This window comes from Heterostelium album (genome assembly GCF_000004825.1).
Source record: "Heterostelium album PN500 unplaced genomic scaffold PPL_contig12, whole genome shotgun sequence".
NCBI classification, from domain to species: domain Eukaryota; phylum Evosea; class Eumycetozoa; order Acytosteliales; family Acytosteliaceae; genus Heterostelium; species Heterostelium album.
Window position 1 is genome coordinate 94,443 of NW_008805089.1, and position 20,883 is coordinate 115,325.

A 20,883-nucleotide genomic window follows, 5' to 3' on the forward strand; every position below is an offset into this window, starting at 1 on the left:
ATTTTATTAGTTTATTAGAATTAGTGTAAATTTTGGTGATGGGCGAATATATTTTAAATATTCAAGAAAAAGTGGAAGCTGCTTTCGAAGAGGTGTTGGCAGCGAGACAGAGAGCATTACCTAGCTTCACTGGTTTAGGACCACCAGATCTAGTTGTGCTGATTAAAGCATACGAACCACCTAGATTCGTACCTGGACTTAAACCTCAAAAGTTCTCATCTTTTCACTGGGTGAGCGGAGTAGATTCAAGTTCGGCATCTTCAATTGCCGTCTATCTTGGTACACTCGTAGAGAATCAAGAAAAGTCAGCGTTTGGTAGAGGAAACTATAGAATAGATGGTTGTCATTTCTGTGCGTACAATGCATTCCTAAAGATGGATCTACACGTGGAGATTGGAATCAATAACTCTACACCAAGCGTATATAGTATCGGAGCGAACGGCGAGAGAAACACCGTCGAAGAATCATTCTGGAAGGAAACCTATCTATCGTCGATGTTGAGAGCGATTACACCGCCACCAGCATTCCTCAGACCACTCAAGATACTTCCCGCCTTTAAGAGTGCCAATGATGAAGCAAACTTTTTGAAACTGTGTCAACAACACTTTTGGCAGGGAAGAAAGCTGGGTGGATTCGATGGTGAGTTTGTCGATCGTCAATTGCAACCGACACTCGATGGCAATGAGACAGTCGACAGCGTTGGCTATGAAGCATTCGAGACCGATGACAGCAACAACCTCTTGGTCATCACACTTTGCAACTACTTTATTGAGAGAAATAGATATGAGCCAATGCGTTCATTCTTTGATGAGTTCAGAAAGACAGAGCCATCTGTCGCATCGGTTGTCGCCCATGCACATAGTCTCATGGGTGAGCATCAAGAAGCCATCAACACTCTGAATGAGGCACTCAAATCACAGCCAAACTCTACTTCTCTTTTGATGGCATTGGCAGACACCTACCTCTCTTTGGCAAAGAAAGATCCTACAAACAATCAAAACCAAGAATCTCTTTTGTTGGCACTCAAGTCTATTTTGAAATCGATTTCGATCAAACCAATGTTGGTCAGAGGTTGGAAGATTGCCTCCAAGGTTCTGGCTCAACTCGGTCTAGTCGAATGGTCACTCATTGTCTTGAACAATGCGCCATTCCTGAGAAGCGACACATTGGTCGATCGAATTGGAAAGAGTAAATACCAGCGTGTGACACCACCTCCACTTCACCCCAACATGGTAACGGTTCTGGAGGATGAGGAAATAGAGTTTGATGAGGAACCGGGTGACGAACAACTCAAGCATCTCACCTCACTTCAGTTGGCCGGTGAATCTGCAGAGATCTTTTCAATGTTGGTTTCAATGTACCGAAAGATTGGATGGTCTGCGTTGAACGACAAGAAATCAAAGATCTTGGATCAACTTGCACTGGCAGTCCGTTCCAGACAAAGAAATGAAAGCAATTCACAACAACCAACAAAGACTACTACCACAACAACAACTCAGCAAATACCTACCAACACCAAAGATGGTCACAACACAAGCTCACCAGTCAATAGAATTCAAGCTACAGAGAATACTGAAGCTACCAACACGGATGGTTCGGATTCACACGCGCAAATTGAAGAATCCAATGCTCCCAAGGAAGGTCTGTGGCATGAAGAAGATGTGACATCCGAAGGCAGTGACATTGAAGATGATTCACATCAACAAGAGGATTCAAAGAAAGATGACACCGTTCCAGTGGATTTGGGATCGGAAACAACAACAGAATCACCGTCACCATCCAATCAATTGCAAGAGTTGCAACAACCACTCGCTGCTCTGCCAAGACAGAGAATCGAGAGAGTCAAGTTTGATGAAAACAAATTAAATCTCGATGACCTGAAAGATGTTATGGAGTCTTTTATTGACAACTTTGGTTTAGAGTCTACAAAGGAATTGGAGAGAAGAGACTATCACAATGTACAACTAGGCAATTTCTCTGCAAGACTACCGGCAATCGAAATTCACAGAAACATAGAGTTGGCTTTCCACGCATTGTTCCAAGACGTTAAAGCATTCCAAACCTGGCGAGAGGAGGAAGAGGTTAGAAAAGCTGCCTTGGATATAAATCACCTCTCAATGAAACAAATTAATGCAACAAGATCATTCGCCGATTGGATAAGATTAGGTCAACTTTCCATTCGCTTGGGTGATCCAACTGAAGCTGAAAAACTATTCAAAATGACAACTCACGACCGATTCCATCCAAAACCAACCGCAGGCTTAATTAGAATTTTTGAAAGTGTTGGAGATATTAGAAGTTGTTTGATGTCATCTTCAACTTTATCAAAGTACTATAGTGAAAAAATGAAAGTTATAGAGGTATGTAGAAAAAACAAACAAATATGATAAAAGAAATTTTTGTATTAATCTATTTTATTTTTTTATTATTATTATTATTTTTTCTAACTTTAGATAAATCCAACCGTTGAAAAGTCAATTTTAAATTTAATAGCTGTTTTTGGTTTACAAAAAGTTAGAACAATTCATGCTAGTATTCCAGAACTAAATCCTATAATTGGTGGACTCTATTTGGATTCTGTGAAGTGGCGTTCATTCGGATTTGATAAATAAATAAATAAATAATAAACAAATCTTTTTAATAAAACCCAAATCAAAAAAAAAAATTTTATGTTTCCAAATAGTCATGTAACCAGGTTAATAAATATTCTTTGATTTTGTATTTTGGGATCTGATTGTTCAACCGAAAAAAAAATAAATAAAACCCCCCGTCACACCAATCTTTCACCATTTTCACCACCTTGCAAGTGAAAAAGGGGAAAACCACTCGTAGTGATCACAATTTTGGTGAAACCCCTTTCAGGAGTGATATTAGAAAAAAATAAAATCAATTTAAAAAAAATCTATTAAAATGCAAAAAAAAACACTATAAATTTACAACAAACTCATAATTTTCCTCAAAAATATTTATTTTCATCAAAATAACAAGGTAATTATAATTTTTACAAAAATGATCTTTATAAAACCATTGTTTTTTTTTTTTTCATACCCCACAAACCATAGTATTTCTTTTGTCTAAAACCGTGGGAAGGTTTAAAAAATCAAAAAAAAAAAAAATCAAAATCCAAGCACAAAAAGTGACACCCACCTATCAAAATGCATGATAAGATGCAAACATGTCAAACTTTGTGTTTTCCCCCTTTTTTTTTGTTTTGCAAGCAATCTGCAAGATTTTGTTTTGCCAAAATAGTTACAAAAAAGGGCTTCGATGGTTTGCAGAGTTGTTTAATGTTCGATTTTGCATTGTGTTTTAATTTATCTGAAATATAAACACCTTCAATTCACACACCAAAAAAGAACTGAATTTTTTTAAAACTAATACACAAAAATATAAATACATAAAAACTTTATTTGACAAACACAGAATTACGTTTCTTTTTTTTATTGTATTTTTTTTGTGAAAAAAAATCCACTTCGCCAAGTAGGTTTTATTACTTATAATTAATTTTATTTAAAATTTATTTTTATTTTTATTTTATGTTTATTTTTTTTTTTTACCTATCCCAATTCATAAGGTTCACCACCCCAAAAAATAATTCATTTCACTTTATTTGTTATTATCATTAAATTATCTTATCTATTCACACACTCAATCAAATATTTAGATCTTCAATAATTATATCTTTAACTATTGTATTAAAATTCAAGTTCATAACTATTATATTATTATTATATATTATATATATATATATATATATATATCTATCAATATCAATCAAGATATTATTTTGTTATATCAATAACAAACAAAACTCTCTATTTGTAATTGTCATAGATATCAAAACAAATATTGGTCAAACCTTCAAGTTGTGTTTGATTAGTATTTAGTGATTTCGAAATACTAAAACTAAACCTTTATTTTATCCTTCTAATTTTATAATATTTCTATTTCTTTCTTCTTTTTTTTTTTTTAATTCTATTAAATTTTATTATCAATTCTTTTTTTTTTTCTCTCTCTTTTTTCTTTTATTAGTAGTTTCTACTTTTAAAACCAAACTGACAATTAAGTAACTAATATTTTTTTAATTAGTTATTTAATTGTTTAACAAAACTGTCATCAAATCTCTCACTAATTATTTTTCTAAAGGGAATAATTCGAAATACTAAAGAATATTCCTGATTTATCCTTTTATATCATTAACATGTAAGTTTAAACCGGTGGTTAATCAGCATATCTAAATTAGATTTTTCAATATTAATATATGTTTTTTTTTCAATATAGAAAAACATTATGTCGTCACTTAATCTACCAACCTCAAAATCTCAAACATTTACTGAAATTGAACTCAAAGACAGAGATGAAGGTTCTTCATCTCATCACCACCATGAAGGTGGTCAAGAGACTCAAATCCCACTCTACTATAGTGTGGTAAAAGAAAAACAAAGAAGAAAAGGATTGAAGCTTCGATCTCGTATCAAAGAGAAATTCAAATCCAAAAAAGAAAAAAAATCAAACAAAGAAAAAGTTGATTACGATCAAACTGATTTAACTGTAAGTAATTATATTAAATATAAAAAAACAACAAATAATTATATTTATTAATATAATATTTTTATAGTATGACCATTCAATTCCAATTGAAGAGTTGGCCGAAAAACATAAAACCAGTATTAACTTTGCTGATCCTAAATACAGTTTGGTAAGTTTTCTTTATTCTTTTTATCATTATTTTAATAATAAATATGTTACTAATATTTAATATATATATAGGGTATTACTGGAGCAGAGGCTGCCGAAAGATTAGAAAGAGATGGACGAAATGCTCTAACACCAACAAAGTCCATTCCTAAATGGGTCAAGTTCTTATTACAATTTACAAGTTTATTCCCAGCAATGCTTGAAATTGGTGGAATTTTATCTTTTATTGCTTATGGTATTGATCCAGATACAGGAAGTGATAATGTAAGTTGACATAATTTTCCTTTTTGTTTTTTGTTAAATAGTAAAATATTAATTTCATCATTACTATAGCTTTATCTAGGTATTATTTTGTGGGCAGTAGTTATTATTACTTGTACCTTTACCTTTTTCCAAGAATCGAAATCAGCTAATGTCCTGGAGGGTTTCAAAAAGATGGCACCTGCATCTTGTAAAGTTATGAGAGATGGTCATCTCATTGAAATTAATTCTGAACTTTTGGTTGTTGGTGATGTCGTTCACATTAGAATGGGTGACAAAGTGCCTGCTGACGTCAGAGTACTTTTTGCACATCATTTCAAAGTTGACAATTCATCGTTGACTGGTGAGTCTGAACCACAAACCAGAACTCCAGAATGTACCGATCAAAATGCTCTCGAAACACAAAATCTAGCATTCTACAGTACCCTAGCTGTAGATGGAGATTGTGTAGGTATTGTTGTCAGTACCGGTGATAATACTACCATTGGTAAAATTGCCAAATTGGCTTCTAAAGCTAAACCATCACCAACACCATTACAAAAGGTAAGTTAATATTTTTGTTTTATTTTTTCAGTTTAAATATCTTAAAATTTAAAATATTAATTATTATTAAATACAAATCCAAAGGAATTAAATGTTTTTATTAGAATCATTACAGTTGTTGCCATTGCAGTTGGTTTAATTCTCTTGACTGTTGGTTTCGCAACCAAAGTCAAATGGATTTATATTGTTATTTTTGTTATTGGTGTAGTCGTTGCTCAGGTGCCAGAAGGTCTACTCCCTACCATTACAGTTGCTTTGACACTTACCGCCAAGAGAATGTCGAAAAAGAATGTGTTGGTCAAGAATCTCCTGGCTGTGGAGACTTTTGGTAGTACAAGAACCATTGCATCCGATAAGACTGGTACTCTCACTCAGAATATCATGACTGTAGTTCATTTGTGGTACGACGGCACTATCTACTCTTGTGATGCCAATACAACCAGTAACTACTTTAACAAAGAGAACAAGACATTCCAAACATTGTACAAGGTGTCGGCTCTCTGTAACAAGACAGTATTCGATCGTTCCGACGAAAACTTTGCAGATATCCCAATCCAACAAAGAAAGTGCATTGGAGATGCATCGGAGAGTGCTCTATTGAAGTTTTGTGAAAATGTTTCAAATGTCGAGTCCTACCGTGCTCTCTACCCAAAGATCTTTGAAATCCCTTTCAACTCTGTTAACAAATGGCATTTGACTATCTGCTACGACAACGAGCTCCAAAAGCCAATCATGCTCATGAAAGGTGCCCCAGAGAGAATCATCAAGATCTGCTCAAAGATTCTCATCAATGGTGAAGAGGAAACCCTCACTGACAAGTACCGTAATGATTTTCTTCATGCCTATGAGTTTTTGGCTGGCAAGGGTGAACGTGCTCTCGGTATGGCAATGTTAGAGCTCAACCCAGAGATCTACCACAAGAACTACATATTCGATTCCGATGAAAAGAACTTCCCAACTGACGATCTTGTTTTTGTTGGTCTTACCACTTTGATGGATCCTCCTAGACCAGGTGTACCAGAGGCCGTCGCCGAATGTAAACGTGCAGGTGTAAGAGTAATGATGGTCACTGGAGATCATCCACTTACCGCTACCTCTATTGCTAAGCAAGTTGGTATCATCGAAGGTGAAACCTTGAATGAAGTTGCCAAGCGTGAAAACATTGACGTTTTGGATGTAGACTTTGAAAAAGGAAAAGCCATTGTCATTCCAGGTTCAAGACTGGACGATCTAACTCAATCACAATGGGATAAGATTCTTGCTTTGCAACAAGTGGTCTTTGCACGTACTTCACCCGAGCAGAAGCTTATGATTGTCGAACAATGCCAAAACAAAGGTGACATTGTAGCCGTAACAGGAGATGGTGTTAACGATTCTCCAGCTCTCAAAAAAGCTGACCTTGGATGCGCTATGGGTATCACAGGTAGTGAAGTTGCCAAAGAAGCCGCTTCCATCGTCTTGCTTGACGACAATTTCTCATCGATTGTCGCTGGTATTGAAGAGGGTCGTATGATTTTTGATAAATTAAAAAAATCAATTTGCTATACTCTCTCTTCAAATATTCCGGAGCTCCTTCCATTCGTACTTTTCTTCTTGATCAAGTTGCCGACCGCTCTCTCTGGAATTTTGATTCTATGTATCGATCTTGGAACAGATTTGGTCCCTGTCATTTCCTATGCCTATGAATCTGCCGAAATGGATATCATGAGCAAGCCACCCAGAAACATCAAAAAAGAACGTCTTGTTTCCTTAAAGTTGGCTGTCTTTTCTTATATTTGGCTTGGATTCGTGCAATGTGCCGCTGGCTTTGTCAACTATTTTGTGTTGTTCAGAGATTACGGTATCTCTGCATCCGATCTTTACAACACAAGCTCTGACCATTTCATGGTGGACAGTGATGAGGAAGGTTTCATGGGATATAACCTAGACCAACAAAAGGATATGTTGCGTGAAGCCCAGACAGCTTATTTTGTGGCAGTCGTATTGGTTAGACTCGGTGCAGCATTATCATGCAAAACAAGAAAGCTTTCTATTTTCCAACATGGATTTAAAAATATGGTTTTCAACATTGGTGTCATTTCTATGCTAGCCGTTGCACTCATCATTGTTCACGTACCGGGAATTAGAACATTCTTTGGTACAACAATCATTGGTTACAAGTTTTGGTTAATTCCATTGCCATTCGCTTTCTTTTTGGTGACCATGAACGAATTGAGACTTTATCTCATCAGAAGAAATCCAGGTACTTGGATTGAAAGTTACCTCTATTGGTAATAACTCCATTAAATAAATAAATAAATTAATAAATTATAAAATTAATAAATAAATTATAATTAAATCTGAAAAAAAAAGGTAATAATTTTTAAAAATAATATAATAATTGATATGACAACTATGATTGTAGTCGTGTCGTGTCTACGACAATGATACTCTGGAGTTTGTTAGTGTGGCTCTATCACACGTTAGCAAAATAAAATTTCAAGGCGATTTTATCATTCCAAAAATAATTGATAATTTTGATTAATACTTGAGTACATACAATGTACATACAAATAAAGATGAAAATAAAGCTTAAAATAACAAACAATGTAGTATTTGAATATTGAAGAGATTTAAAGATTTCAGTTTATTGAATTAAATCCTTCCAATGTTTCTATTGTTCGATTTTTTACATAGTTTTCCAAAATGTTTTGAAGTCTAGATTTTGATGCTTGCAACTCTTGTCCTGGCAGTTTGTCAAAGAAATCTGGTGATGTCATTACCATTAAAATCTTTCCAAACTGTTGTTGATATACTTGTAAAAGAACTGAACCTACTACTTGAAGGAATGAAACCAATAAAAACGATGTTATTCGCCTGACTTTCATGTTGACAACTCTAGCGATCCATTTCCAACCATTGTCTATTCCATACAACTTTTGAGTGTAGGGTGCCTGTATAAACGCAGCAAACAAAGTAATATAACCACACATTCTGTTAATATATTCCTCTTCCGATTCGAATTTACCAGACTCTAGTTTAATTTTAAAGCCAGACTTTTTGTAGTAAGTATCTGCACTATCGTTAGGCAGTTTCTTTACAAACATTGGCACAGTGAATGTACAATCTTGATTGAGCTGAGCAATGAATATTGGAAGTAAATCTGGATGTTTCAAACAGACCTGTGATATAACCAGTGAGTATGCGACTGCCGATGATGCATGTGGTACTATCTGTGATTCGACTTGTTGCATTGCTTTCTTGGTGATCAAAGAGAGGATCGATTTATATAGATATGGATTCGTTACACTACTGTTGAGAAGATTGACTAGCTCTTGTGATTTTTCTCTAATGATATCGGCACTCTGCGATATCTGGTTGAAGATTCTGTTGACAGTCTTTGTGCACTCCTTAAGCTGTTCCTGTAGGGGAATTGGTATTTGACTCTTGTAGTCCTCTAAATATTTGTTTAGTTCGTTGAGCGTCTTTAGACGTTCGTTGTATTCGGCATAGGCACTAATTGAAACTAGATAATCGCAATTCTCGACCAAAGGCATTGAAATCTTTGTTTGAGTAGGCTGTTGACTGCTTGCTGCTGCTGCTGCTTCTTCTTCCTCTTTCTTTTTCTTCTCATCTTCAACTCTTCTTGCTGCTAATTCCTCTTCATCTTTTCTTTTCTTTTCTTGTTCTTCTCTCTTTTCTTGTTCCTCTCTTTCTTTTCTTGCTTGCTCTTCTTTTTCTTTCTTCTCTTGTTGTCTCTTATTTTCCGCTTCTTCCTCTCTTTTCTTTTTCTCTTGTTCCTCTTCTTTTAATCTCTTTTCTTCTTCTTCTTGTTTCTTTTTTATTTCGGCTTGCCTTGCTCTTTCAATCTCTGCCAAACGCTCCTCTTCTTTTCTCTTTTTTTCCAATTCCTCTCTTTTAATTCTTTCTTGTTCAGCTCTTATTCTCGCCTGTTCTTCTTCCTCTAACTTTAATAATCTTTGTCTTTCTTGTTCGATCAATTTGTTGTAGTTGTTTATTGCTGCTGTTGTCTCTTTTGATAGCTTTTCATATTCTTGTTTGGTATGATTATGCTTCTCTCTAAATAGCGATTGCTGATCTCTTGTTTCCTGATTGACAAGCTCCATCATTTGAGATTCAACTTGATCTCTGTGATACTTCAACTGCTCCAATCTCTCTTTCTCGAGATCTTGACGAACAAGACCTTTTCTCTTACAGTAACCCTCTGATATTTCGTCAATACTTTTAAGAGTTGATCTGCTCATATCGTTGATGATTTTGTTTAGAATTGTATCGGTATCATACGACTCTAGCGGTACAACAGTAGTGTCATTGATTTGTTGCTCTGTTGTCTGTGATAGTTGCTCTCTCTCTGGCTCTTCGTCTTGCTCCAATAAATACTCCAAGTCTGATAAACTAATAGTAGATTTGCTTTGCTTAGTATTGTTGGTCAACTCTCGATTGCATTGCTCAGAGGAAGAAGAAGTATCTTCTTTATCAACTAAAATGATAGAAGCTGAGATTATATTTGAAATATTACTACTACTACTACGACTACTACTACTACTACTATTTGATTTGATATTTGATAGATTTATCTCTTGTTTATTAATAGTATTATTATTATTTATTATAGATACATTATTATTACTATTACTATTATTGTTATTTCTTTTAATATCTTTAAAAGGTGATCTTACAGGATCTAATGATATCCTATGCAACATGTGTATTGTGTTTTTTTACTATAAATGGAATGGATCTGGTGGAACAGAAATAAAATTGTCAACAAAAACGATGCAATGTTGAACTTTTGAAAAAAAAAATATATTTGTGTTATCCAGATAAGTATTTATTTTTATTTTATTTTTTTTGAAAAAACTATTATTATTATTATTATTATTGTTTTGATGCTAAAAGTTTCATAACGTAATCATTGACAACCAAGAGAATACCACCACCTGGACCTAGTCTGAGTACTTTTGGTAGGAAACCTTTGTAGAGTGCACCGATACCCTCTTCTTTGGCAACGGTGATCATCGATGGAATACACCAATTGTATTTGATTGGACCACTGCCTTGATTTTGGATTCTGCTCTTTACTACATCGGCAGGTGTGTTCAATATAGTACCAAAGGTACCGGCAAGACCACCGGCCACAAAGTTATTCATAAGTGTCTGACGCTCATTCTGTGGCTTTGGCAACGCTGATTTGATGGTGTGGATCAATCCAAAGTAACCACCATTCCAGAGTGCGTGTCTCCACAGTGTCGATTCCAATCCCTTGAAAAATCCACCGATACCTTCTTGTTGAGCAATCTTTAATACACAATCTGCTGTATTTTTATATTTACCAGCCTATATAAATAATAATAATAATATATGTGTGTGAGTTGATTAGTTTGATTTACCATTTTTTTCATTATTTACTTAACTTACATTTTCTTTTGCCTGCAATCTAATTTTTACAAGTTCAAATGGTACAACAACAAATGCTTCAGTAATACCTGCCATAACACCAGCAGCAATCGCTTGGTTTTGAGTTGGACGAGCATCTAAAAATTAAAAAACCAAGTTAATTTAACAATCAAATTGATAGTTGATATAGTGGTGTAAATTTAGTAATGATACATACTTCCATAATGATTTAATATCTTTTCCTCATAGAATTTATTAGAGGCAAATTTAATTGCACGCTTGGGTGCCTCCACTAAAATGGGTGGAACGATACCTCTATACATCTTGAAACCATCATGCTTGATCATGTGCATGAGGGTACCAAACATCGATGCACCTTGACCAACCTGCAACTGAGCTCTAGTTTTAACTACATCCAAAGGATACATAACCAATATCTTTAAAGAAAGAAAGAAAGATAAAAATCAATAAGAATTAATTAAATGAACAACACAATACACAATATACTTACTTCACTGACACCAGCAATACCTCCTGAAACAAATGTATGCCATAATGGTTGACGCTTTGGAGGTGGTGGATTTCCTGCAGCTGCTTCATTTGGTTTTGTAGACATTCTGTTGTTTCTTACTTATCAAATATAACAAATAAATAAATATATATAAATTAAATAAATTGTTTATAACATATGATTGTTGAAAAAAAAAATTGATTAAAAAAATGATTTGTTTTTTTATTATAATTATTCTTTTTCATTTTTTATTTTTTTTATTTTTTTGATCATCAACCATGCTAAACCAAAAACGGATTCCGATGATGATAATTAATTTATTGCAATTTCATTTTAAATAATTTATATTCATAAATTTAATATCTCCATTTAGAAGCAGAATAGTTTACTTGATTAGAAATAAATATGTTTGAATCTATATTCTCTCTAACTTGTAAAAGAGAAAGAATAAAATTCAAATTTTAGTGGTCATCCATACACGCAAACTGAAAAAAGATTCATAGCATTACCCATTTTTTGTTTTTGTTTTTTTTTTTTTTTGATATTATAATTATGGTTGTTACATTAAAGGATTTGACACTACAACAATGTAGTCAGTTGGGTCATGGCCACGAGACTTATGGTGATCCTAAAATACTCAAATGTGGATTCACTCATGTAGAAGCAAGAATACTTGGCTCTCTTGGTTACTATAAGGTTACAATTTCAATAAGGAAAGGAAGGGTAGTAACAGATTGTACATGTCCAATGGGAGGTGGCTGTAAGCACGTTCGAGAAACTGCCATTGAAATGTATTACAAACTTCGTACAATGAATGCAGCAAGACTGACACCCAAGAGGCTATATAAGGAATCTCTTTTAAAGAAATCACGTGAAGAACTTATAGATTTATTAATGGATAAATGGAGTGAAGAAAATGATGATGATGATGATGATGATAATGAAGATGAAGAAGAAGAAGAGGATAGTATAGAGGACTATGAATATTATCATGATTCCAATGAAGACGATGAAGAAGAAGAAGAAGATGACGACGATACAAGTAATGAAGACGACGATGAAGAAGAAGAAGACGATGATGATGATGATGAAGAGGAAGAAGAGCCACATACAAAAAAAAGACAAAGATATTAATATTCAAGTATGTTTATACTTAATATTTTCATTCATCTTTATTTACATTTTACAAGTTCAATAATTTATAGATATTTTTCATCATCTATGAAGCCTCAACTCAACTCTTTTTAGCCAGAATCCTTCAATCCTTTTTGGTGTAAATTAATTCAATACATATCAGCTGGTATTAATTTTAAAATATTTTGTTAAATATCAAACCTTTTAATAAACTATAAGGGTTGGTTAGATACACTATGTTTAATCATCATGATCCGTTGTGTTGTAATAGATTTCAATTGTTTAAGTAAAACAATTGTTTTTTTTTTATAAAATATCACCATGGAGTAAAAAATAAAAAAGATAGTATTACCGATTCCGAAGAGATTATAATATTTTTTTGTATTTTTTAAATTTCACTGGTACCAGTGTATCCATCTCGAAATATTTCAGTGCAAGGCCTTGATGTTTAAATATCAATATGATTTATTCCAAAAATATGACAAAGTTGGTTGTCTGGTTTCTAAAAAAAACCATCAAATCTACAAAAAAAAAACGAAATTTTTTGAAAAACAAGACGAGTTCCCAGCATTCCGAATTCTGATAAATATGAGAACATGGGTTCGTTTTTAAACACTTTTGCATAAAAATTTCGTTCATTTAACATCCTAATTGGGTAAGTTTGATAGAAATTCCACTTTTTTTTAATTTTGATTCGAGATTCAAACCGATCAATTCCGATTAATAAATTTATTCATTTTAAAAAACAATTGAATTGATTTGCTTCAATTGTACTTTCTCTTCCCTTTTAATTTGATTTTATATTTCATTGTATAGATTTGTAAAAGTTCAATTAATCTAGTCCATCATTAAATAGTTATACTAGATAATCTTGTAAATATTCGAAAAGAAAAAATTTTGTATATTAATAAAAAAATATATCATGACTGTGGAACACCTAACCGAAAATGATATTGAAGTTGTAAAAAAAGAAAATAAATTTACACCGATTCCAGCTTTTGGAAATACAGTAAAGGCTTTTGCTGGTGCTGGTTCCTTTGCATTACCGTAAATATAACCATCAAAAAACAAATATTATATTTGAATAAAAAAAAAAATTCTAATATTATTTTCCATTTTTTATATCTAGATGGGCAATGCAACAAGGAGGTATTTTTATTGGATCAATAGGATTGGTTTTGATTGCGCTATTATCCAACTATACTATGGGATTGCTTTTAAAATGTAATATTAAATTAACAGAAAAGAGAGGACCAGATGTTCCACCATGTTCCTATGCTGACATTGCTGCATACGCATACGGACGTGCTGGAGAACTAGCACTCTGTTTTATGAACTTCTCTGTTACAATGGCTATTTGTGTTGCATATCTCATTCTGGTCGGCCAAAATTTCGGTGAACTCTGTAACTATAATCAACAAACAATCATTTGGTACACAATGCCCGCCATGGTTATTTTATGTTTCCTAACTGATATGTAAGTAGAAATTGAAAATCTATTGTTTTCAAAAAAAAAAAAGATTACTAATAATAATCTGGATTAAATGATGATATAGGAAATATTTGTCATACACCAGTATTTTTGGTGCCCTCTCATTATTATTTGCTATGGGCACAATTATGGTCTATGGTGGCATTGACTATAGTATCAAACCATACGACGAATACAAGGTAGATTATTCAAATGTTCCATTGTGGTTCGGTGTAGCTGCCTTCTTCTTTTGTAACCATATCGTTGTAATTCCAATATCACATGCAAGTGGCGATGTTCGACGTTATCCAAAGGTTCTAAACTATGGAATGCTTTTCATTACCATTGTAAACTTGACATTCGCAATCCTTGGATACTTTTATTTTTACTTTTATGTAGATCCAGTTACAGGTGTCGTTGGTGTACCCTCTGCCATCACCCAAGTGTTGCCAAAGGGTGCATTTGCAAATGTTGTCCGTGCATGTATTGTTCTCGAGTTGATCTGCTCGTATCCCATTGTTTTCGGAGCCGGTATGAATGTAGTTGAATCGTCAGTGAAAATATTCTTCAAGCATTTCTCTGCATTCCCAGTCTCTGATAGGAACGAAGATGGAAAGAAGTTGTTTATCTCGAGAAATTGGAAATTCTATGTACTTCGTGTATTATTTAATGTTGCATTGGCTGCAATAGGAACAAACATTAAAAATTTTGGATCTTACACATCATTGATTGGATCATTGATGCTTGCCCTAACTGGATTGGTTGTTCCACCATTATTGTATATTAAATATTATCCAGAGCAATCGAGGCTCTTGTTTGCTGCACATATTGCTATTGTTGTATTTGGTTTAGGTGCAACTGGATATGGTACTTACCAATCCATTGTTGACCTTATCAATCAATAGATATGTAAATTATTCGACTAATAAAATTATCTGTATATTAATTAAAAAGATTGATTGGTTGAATGAGTGAATCATATGCACCATTATCTGTTCTATATTATTATTATATTAAGATCAGCTTATTATTATCATCATCGATTATTATCTCTTTTGTCTTTCTTTAACAACAATGGTTGTTCGTAAGCTATTCATCTATCAGAGAATAAAAAAATAAAATGTTTTCGAAATTTTCTGATAATCATGATCACTTTAGTGTTTTTTTTAAAAAGAAAAGTGAACAACACAAATTAAATTAATTATACATCAAAAATAAAAATGAATAATATTTTTAGTAAATTATTTGTTATAGTATTGTTAGTTGGTTATGTAAGTTGTCAACAACAACAACATGCAGCTAAAGATATAACGTTTTCAATGAGTCATCTCAGTGACAAGTCGAGCAGATGTAAAATATTGTTTAAACCAAGATTGCTACCGAACAACTATCAAGAGATCAACACAAATATAACAAAGCAAGCATTGTCTTCTGATTGTAAACCATTATCATCTGATGACAAGAAGGTAATAATCAGTAGCAATATTAATAACAAATCAAATCATATCATATTAACAAATCTGACTAATCTTACCTACCTATCATTCAAACAAACAGAAATATCAACAACAATCAGAGATATTTACAACAAAGATTGTATCTGATCTGCAAATTAAAGATAATCTACCTGTTGTTTGTTCATTACCAAGAGTATGTTTTAGTTAATTGCAAGCAATAATACAAAAAAAAAAAAAAACTATTTTTATTTCGTTTATACTTATTCAAATCATATTCAATCAATCCTCATCAACAACAACAACAACAACAAACAACAACAGAGAATTTTAAATGATTCATCATTGAATTATGAAATATTAAAGTTAAATTTAGATCCAACTACATTGAATCTCATTGGATGCAGCTATCATTTGACAACACCACCAGTAGACTATGATAGTTCAAAGAATTCTATTTATGTTTCCGTAGATATTGCTTTTATAGCACAAAAGTAAATATACAACAAAAAGAGAGAGACTACTAAAGCATAACTTACTCATAATCTAACTATTAAATTAATATTATTATAATCTTTAACAGACCAATTATTGCACCACCACCAAAGGAAGGTGAAAAGCCAGCAGAAGAAGAGAATCAATCTTTCTTTAAAAAATATGTAAGATTCAATTCATTTATAAAGATTAAATTCATTAATGAATAACTTTTATTGACAATTAAATCTAATCAATCGAAATGATCACATGATCATTATTATGAATATATATATAGTGGTATTATATCCTACCTTTAGCAATCATTACACTTTTGAATGTCTTTGTCCCACAAATGGGTGATGAGTCTGCTGGTCAAGCTGGTGGTGCACCAGCAGCCGGTGGAGCAAGAAGACCCGCCAGATAATATAATATAATATAATAAAGATATAAATATATATAAGTTTTAGTAGAAATTTATTTTATTCTTTGATTATAATCAAGTAACGTAGATATATCCAACCAACCAACTAACTAAAAAAAAATTATAATTCTATTTATAAACACAGAAACATTACATTTGATATCAAATAAATTTGGAATATAAAAAAGCTTTAAATTGTCAATTGTTTTTGTTTGTGAAAGTACTTGATTGATCAATAATCAAATAATTATGTTTAATTAAAAAAAAAAAAAAAAAAGTAATAATATATTATAATAAAGTAAAGTTTGGTTGTTTTGAATGATCTAATAATCTAATGTTAATTTTCAAAATAATCATTGATATAGGATTGTAAGAATTCTCTTCTTGTTCTAACAAACTTTTGAGAGAATACAGGTGAATTTAATACCCATCTTTCTCCATTGGTCACTGGTGATAATAAAACATATATTAGTTTCTAATTTGAATTTGTTTAATTAATTAATGGTAATAATAATAATATTTACATTTGGTTATTAAAAATTCTTTAAGTTCTTCAGATGAGAAACTATAGTGTTTGGGATATGATGGACCGAATGATGTGATTTCATCTTTGGAAGTGATCGAGAATTTATAAAAAGTGGTTTCCGGTGTTGACATATCTTCGTCAACCTGTACAACGGCAAATATATGATTGAAATTCGATTTGAATATCGCCGGGTTGATTGGTGTGTTACCCTCCTTGAAAATCAAGATGACAATGTCGTTACCGAGATGTCGCTTACGATCGATCTGCTGGAGGTCGTCGGGCTTGTGTGGAATCATCGTGGCGACATGAAACATCACCTGATAGTTTCGCCAGAATCGATGGATCGAGTGTGTTCCGGTCATGTTATCCTTGATATCGAGACCGCCCCTATAGAACTTCCAGTCTTTCAGCTCGATACGCTCACCTAGCAACTCGAGGAACTCGGTGTATCGCTTGCTGAACGGCTCTTGGTTGGCGTACATCTCGTTCTCTGTGGTCTGGCCGTCACGACAATAGAGTACACCGAATTTGAAGTTCTTTTGTGCGCTGTTCTTCGCTTCGAAATCCAAGAGATCCATGAGAATGTTCTCCTCTTTGATCTCCTTGATTCGGTAGTTGGCAAACTGCTGGCGTGTCTTCTTGAGCAGCTTGATCATGTCCTTGGCGGACATGTCACGACTCTTGTTGAAATTGAAGCGCAGACGTTCGTCACCCTCTTGCGTTCTAATAATATACAGAAGTTCCATCTCGTTCTCCAGCACGCAAGTGCAGATCGATATGGCGATCGGTGTCTTATCGGCACCCTTGCTGACACCGAGGAAATTGATGTGGTTACGCTCGGCAAAGTCGTTGTGGTAAAACAACTCGTCGTTGGCTTCCTCGCGAATCAAGAATTGATTGATATCCAACAGTGCCTTCAGCTGAGCGCTTCCTGCGTCCGTCTTGAATCCACGCACCTGTTGGAGCAGATGACATCCGGCGTCGACAGCTGCCTGCTCATTGTACTTTTCCCATTCCTGTGAGGTGTCCAAGTCAGCGTTGAGATTGAGGTGTGGCGGAGTGAGACAATTGGCAATGTTTGTCGAGGAGGTCGACGGTGATGAAGATGCTTGCAACTTGTAGTGACGATTGATTCTATCGATGGAGGGATGCAAAAATTGTTGTTGCATCTGCTGCTGGTCACTGAAAATCGATGGATCCGAGAAGGAACGTCCTGACTTTCCAGGCGGAGTCAAACTGTTACGCGACTTTTCCACTGGAGTACGTGAACCATTTGGCCAAGCATCCGGTGATTTAGAAACAAGATTCGGTGAGTTTCCAGTGGAGTTTCTCTTGTTGTTACTATTTCCATTGTTGTCGATGTTATTTCCTGAGGATTGAAGTGACGGTGACGAAGTCGTTTGCTCACCGCTACCCGCTAGTTTCTCACGACGATGTTGTAGCAACTTCTTTTTATATTCCTGTGGGTTGGTATTCCTTGCATTCACCTGTTGACTTATCAAGTTTCTAAAGAGCGATACCTTTTCCTCGCCGGCACCGGCACCGCCATTGGCCAACTGCTGTTGCTGCTGGATCGACTTTGATTCGATGGCAGAGTTCACCATGTTCTTGGTGGAATCAATCATATCGCGTGGTGCACGAGACATCACTGGTTTCGGACTGCTCGGCTTCGACGACGACGAAGAGAACAGCTTTCTGCTGAGACCAGGATCGATCTCGTCGATACTCTTTATGTAGTGTTCACAATCGTGAATGGTGAAACAATTCTTGGCGTCACGAATACTCAGCGCCACCACATAAAGATTCTGAACGTCCTGATTGCTCTCTACAAACTCACGAAGAATCGACAACTTTGAAATGATCTCCCATATCAACAAATCCATTTGGGATCGAAATTCTCTGAGTTTCGGGTACAGACTCAAACAAGATGGCAATGGTCTTGGAATATAACCCATACCTTTTGGATATTCTTTTAATACCTGTAAAAAATAAATATGTTAATAGCTTGTTAATTAATTTGTTTGATATAAACAGACAGCTGTCTCAGCTTCGATCATCATACTTTTGAAAGTGCAATTAAAACTTGACAGGATGGACGTTTCTCATTGAGATCCTCTACACTGAAAATTGAGGTAATATCACTCTCGGCAGATTCGACACCAATCATAACACAAGGTATGACTGAAGAGAGCAATAACTTGAGTTCGGCTCTTCTTTCCTCTTCTGACTTTACATTCGTTCCAAGCTGAGGTGAAGGTGGAGGTGTCACTGCCAAAGTCACAGCAATCGTCGGTGTTGAAGTTGGTGATGATGAAGAAGATAAACTTATATCTGGAGTAAAGATATTCTTGGCTTCTGTCATCATGATATTTTTAATGGGACAGGAAGAATATGCTGCTGATGTTGGTGTTGATGTTAATAAGGCTGGTGATGAACTTGATGTTGAAGATGTTATTGATGATGAAGATGATGATTGGGGAAAATTGGAAGAAGAAGAAGAGGAAGAACAAGTTGAAGCTATGAGCTTTGGTGAAGATTGTTGTGAATTGTTATTGTTATTATTATTACTAATACTATTATTACTTAAATTAATATTTGTAGTAGAGGGTTGCTGTTGCTGTTGTTGCTGTTGTTGCTGCTGTTGGTTATGATTATTATTTTGATCGTCCACAATTATACTACGTTTTCTAGCGGATTTCTTTACAAAGTAGACAGCTGGTTGACTGTTGTCCAAATTGCTGGTATCACTATTCTTCCGACTATGATAACTAGTGGTTCTAACTACATGATAGATGGTTGACATTTTTTAATTGATTGATTGATTGGTTTATTTTGATGATTTCAAATAATTAGTATACAAATGTTGAATTTGGTAATTTTATTTCCAAATATGAAAATTGAATTTGGAAAAGATTTGATTTGATTTGATTGATGTGAAAATCACAACACAATGATGATGATGATGTTCAAGAATGAATAAATAAAATTAATAAATAAATAAATAATTTTGATAATTTTAATTAAAATTTAAAAAAATCAATGGATTGCTTTTGCTTGGCAACAGTGGAAGCTCTTTCCAAACTTGTCGCAAGGTAGGTAGGTGGATAAATTTGATAAATTTATGTTTTTCTATATAAGCACAAAAACAACAACAGTTGGATTAATTTTGTATTGTTTTTTTTTTCAAAATGGTTGTGAAAAATTGTAGTGATACGATGGATGGTGAATGGGAAAGCTGGAAAAATGAAAAAAGGTAAAGTGAAGTGAAGTGATAAGTGTATTTATTTATATTGATTGGTTAAGTAATTTTTATGATTCGGGTGAAATAATAAAATTAATACACAATATAAATTTGAATTGTTTATATTGGATTAGCTTTGCTTATTGTATGTCGTGGTAATGACACAACAGGAATGAAAAATGAATACAAATAAATAAATAAATAATCAAATTTTGATTTTGAAATAAATAATATTGATTTTAACAAACTATTATTATTATTATTATATGATTTGTTATTTTGTTTATTTTGTATTTGATTTTCAAATTTAAGATATATGATTATATCTGTATAATATATGTGAATTTGATTTTTTTTTTTTTTTTTTTTATTTTAATTTAAATATACACATATACAAACAAACTTTGAAGTGGTGATTTTTTTTTTTTTAATTTGATTTGATGTTGAAGTAAGGTAATTGTTGTTTGTTGTTGTTCTTATGTGACTTTCTTTGTCAAAATTGTTAAGTTGGAAATGAATGATTGAATCGATGTTTTTATACACAAACACTGAAAGGTGTTGCAATAACAATAATTTATAAACAAAACAAAACAAATTGAATCAAGTGTCTTTTCTGGAAAACGCTGAAGCATAGCCAGATGAATCGATTGCCAATATCAGCATCTTTGATTAAAAATTAAAAAAAATGATTAACAATAATAATGATTTCATTCTTTAGTAAACTTTAACTTAACCACTAACACCAACAA

The 20,883-nt window shown here is 33.5% G+C and overlaps 8 protein-coding genes across 8 annotated transcripts; 5 read left to right on the forward strand and 3 right to left on the reverse strand.

The window, feature by feature from the left end:
• Positions 1 to 38: 38 nt before the first annotated feature.
• Positions 39 to 2,612, forward strand: PPL_05288 (uncharacterized protein; the record flags this gene model as incomplete). The annotated part of the gene is made up of 2 exons (XM_020576177.1): positions 39 to 2,360; positions 2,454 to 2,612. 2 exons carry the CDS (start codon positions 39 to 41, stop codon positions 2,610 to 2,612), a joined length of 2,481 nt encoding a protein of 826 aa, XP_020433426.1.
• Positions 2,613 to 3,155: 543 nt separating this feature from the next.
• On the forward strand, positions 3,156 to 7,776 carry PPL_05289 (P-type ATPase; the record flags this gene model as incomplete). Its single annotated transcript, XM_020576178.1, has 7 exons — positions 3,156 to 3,187; positions 3,665 to 3,692; positions 4,282 to 4,551; positions 4,619 to 4,699; positions 4,771 to 4,962; positions 5,032 to 5,502; positions 5,587 to 7,776. The coding sequence occupies 7 exons, from the start codon at positions 3,156 to 3,158 to the stop codon at positions 7,774 to 7,776; spliced, it is 3,264 nt and encodes a 1,087-aa protein (XP_020433427.1).
• Positions 7,777 to 7,835: 59 nt separating this feature from the next.
• On the reverse strand, positions 7,836 to 10,208 carry PPL_05290 (uncharacterized protein; the record flags this gene model as incomplete). Its single annotated transcript, XM_020576179.1, has 2 exons — positions 7,836 to 7,841; positions 8,175 to 10,208. 2 exons carry the CDS (start codon positions 10,206 to 10,208, stop codon positions 7,836 to 7,838), a joined length of 2,040 nt encoding a protein of 679 aa, XP_020433428.1.
• A 172-nt stretch (positions 10,209 to 10,380) lies between these two features.
• mcfT (mitochondrial substrate carrier family protein) lies at positions 10,381 to 11,515 on the reverse strand (the record flags this gene model as incomplete). The annotated part of the gene is made up of 4 exons (XM_020576180.1): positions 10,381 to 10,839; positions 10,921 to 11,036; positions 11,117 to 11,336; positions 11,411 to 11,515. 4 exons carry the CDS (start codon positions 11,513 to 11,515, stop codon positions 10,381 to 10,383), a joined length of 900 nt encoding a protein of 299 aa, XP_020433429.1.
• Positions 11,516 to 11,962: 447 nt separating this feature from the next.
• PPL_05292 (SWIM zinc finger family protein) lies at positions 11,963 to 12,544 on the forward strand (the record flags this gene model as incomplete). The annotated part of the gene is made up of 1 exon (XM_020576181.1): positions 11,963 to 12,544. The coding sequence occupies one exon, from the start codon at positions 11,963 to 11,965 to the stop codon at positions 12,542 to 12,544; it is 582 nt and encodes a 193-aa protein (XP_020433430.1).
• Positions 12,545 to 13,466: 922 nt separating this feature from the next.
• Positions 13,467 to 14,920, forward strand: PPL_05293 (uncharacterized protein; the record flags this gene model as incomplete). The annotated part of the gene is made up of 4 exons (XM_020576182.1): positions 13,467 to 13,591; positions 13,674 to 13,693; positions 13,787 to 14,021; positions 14,101 to 14,920. The coding sequence occupies 4 exons, from the start codon at positions 13,467 to 13,469 to the stop codon at positions 14,918 to 14,920; spliced, it is 1,200 nt and encodes a 399-aa protein (XP_020433431.1).
• A 315-nt stretch (positions 14,921 to 15,235) lies between these two features.
• Positions 15,236 to 16,370, forward strand: PPL_05294 (uncharacterized protein; the record flags this gene model as incomplete). The annotated part of the gene is made up of 5 exons (XM_020576183.1): positions 15,236 to 15,481; positions 15,573 to 15,665; positions 15,836 to 15,963; positions 16,053 to 16,128; positions 16,242 to 16,370. The coding sequence occupies 5 exons, from the start codon at positions 15,236 to 15,238 to the stop codon at positions 16,368 to 16,370; spliced, it is 672 nt and encodes a 223-aa protein (XP_020433432.1).
• A 334-nt stretch (positions 16,371 to 16,704) lies between these two features.
• rapgap1 (GTPase-activating protein) lies at positions 16,705 to 19,696 on the reverse strand (the record flags this gene model as incomplete). Its single annotated transcript, XM_020576184.1, has 3 exons — positions 16,705 to 16,814; positions 16,892 to 18,872; positions 18,956 to 19,696. The coding sequence occupies 3 exons, from the start codon at positions 19,694 to 19,696 to the stop codon at positions 16,705 to 16,707; spliced, it is 2,832 nt and encodes a 943-aa protein (XP_020433433.1).
• Between the last annotated feature and the right edge of the window lie 1,187 nt (positions 19,697 to 20,883).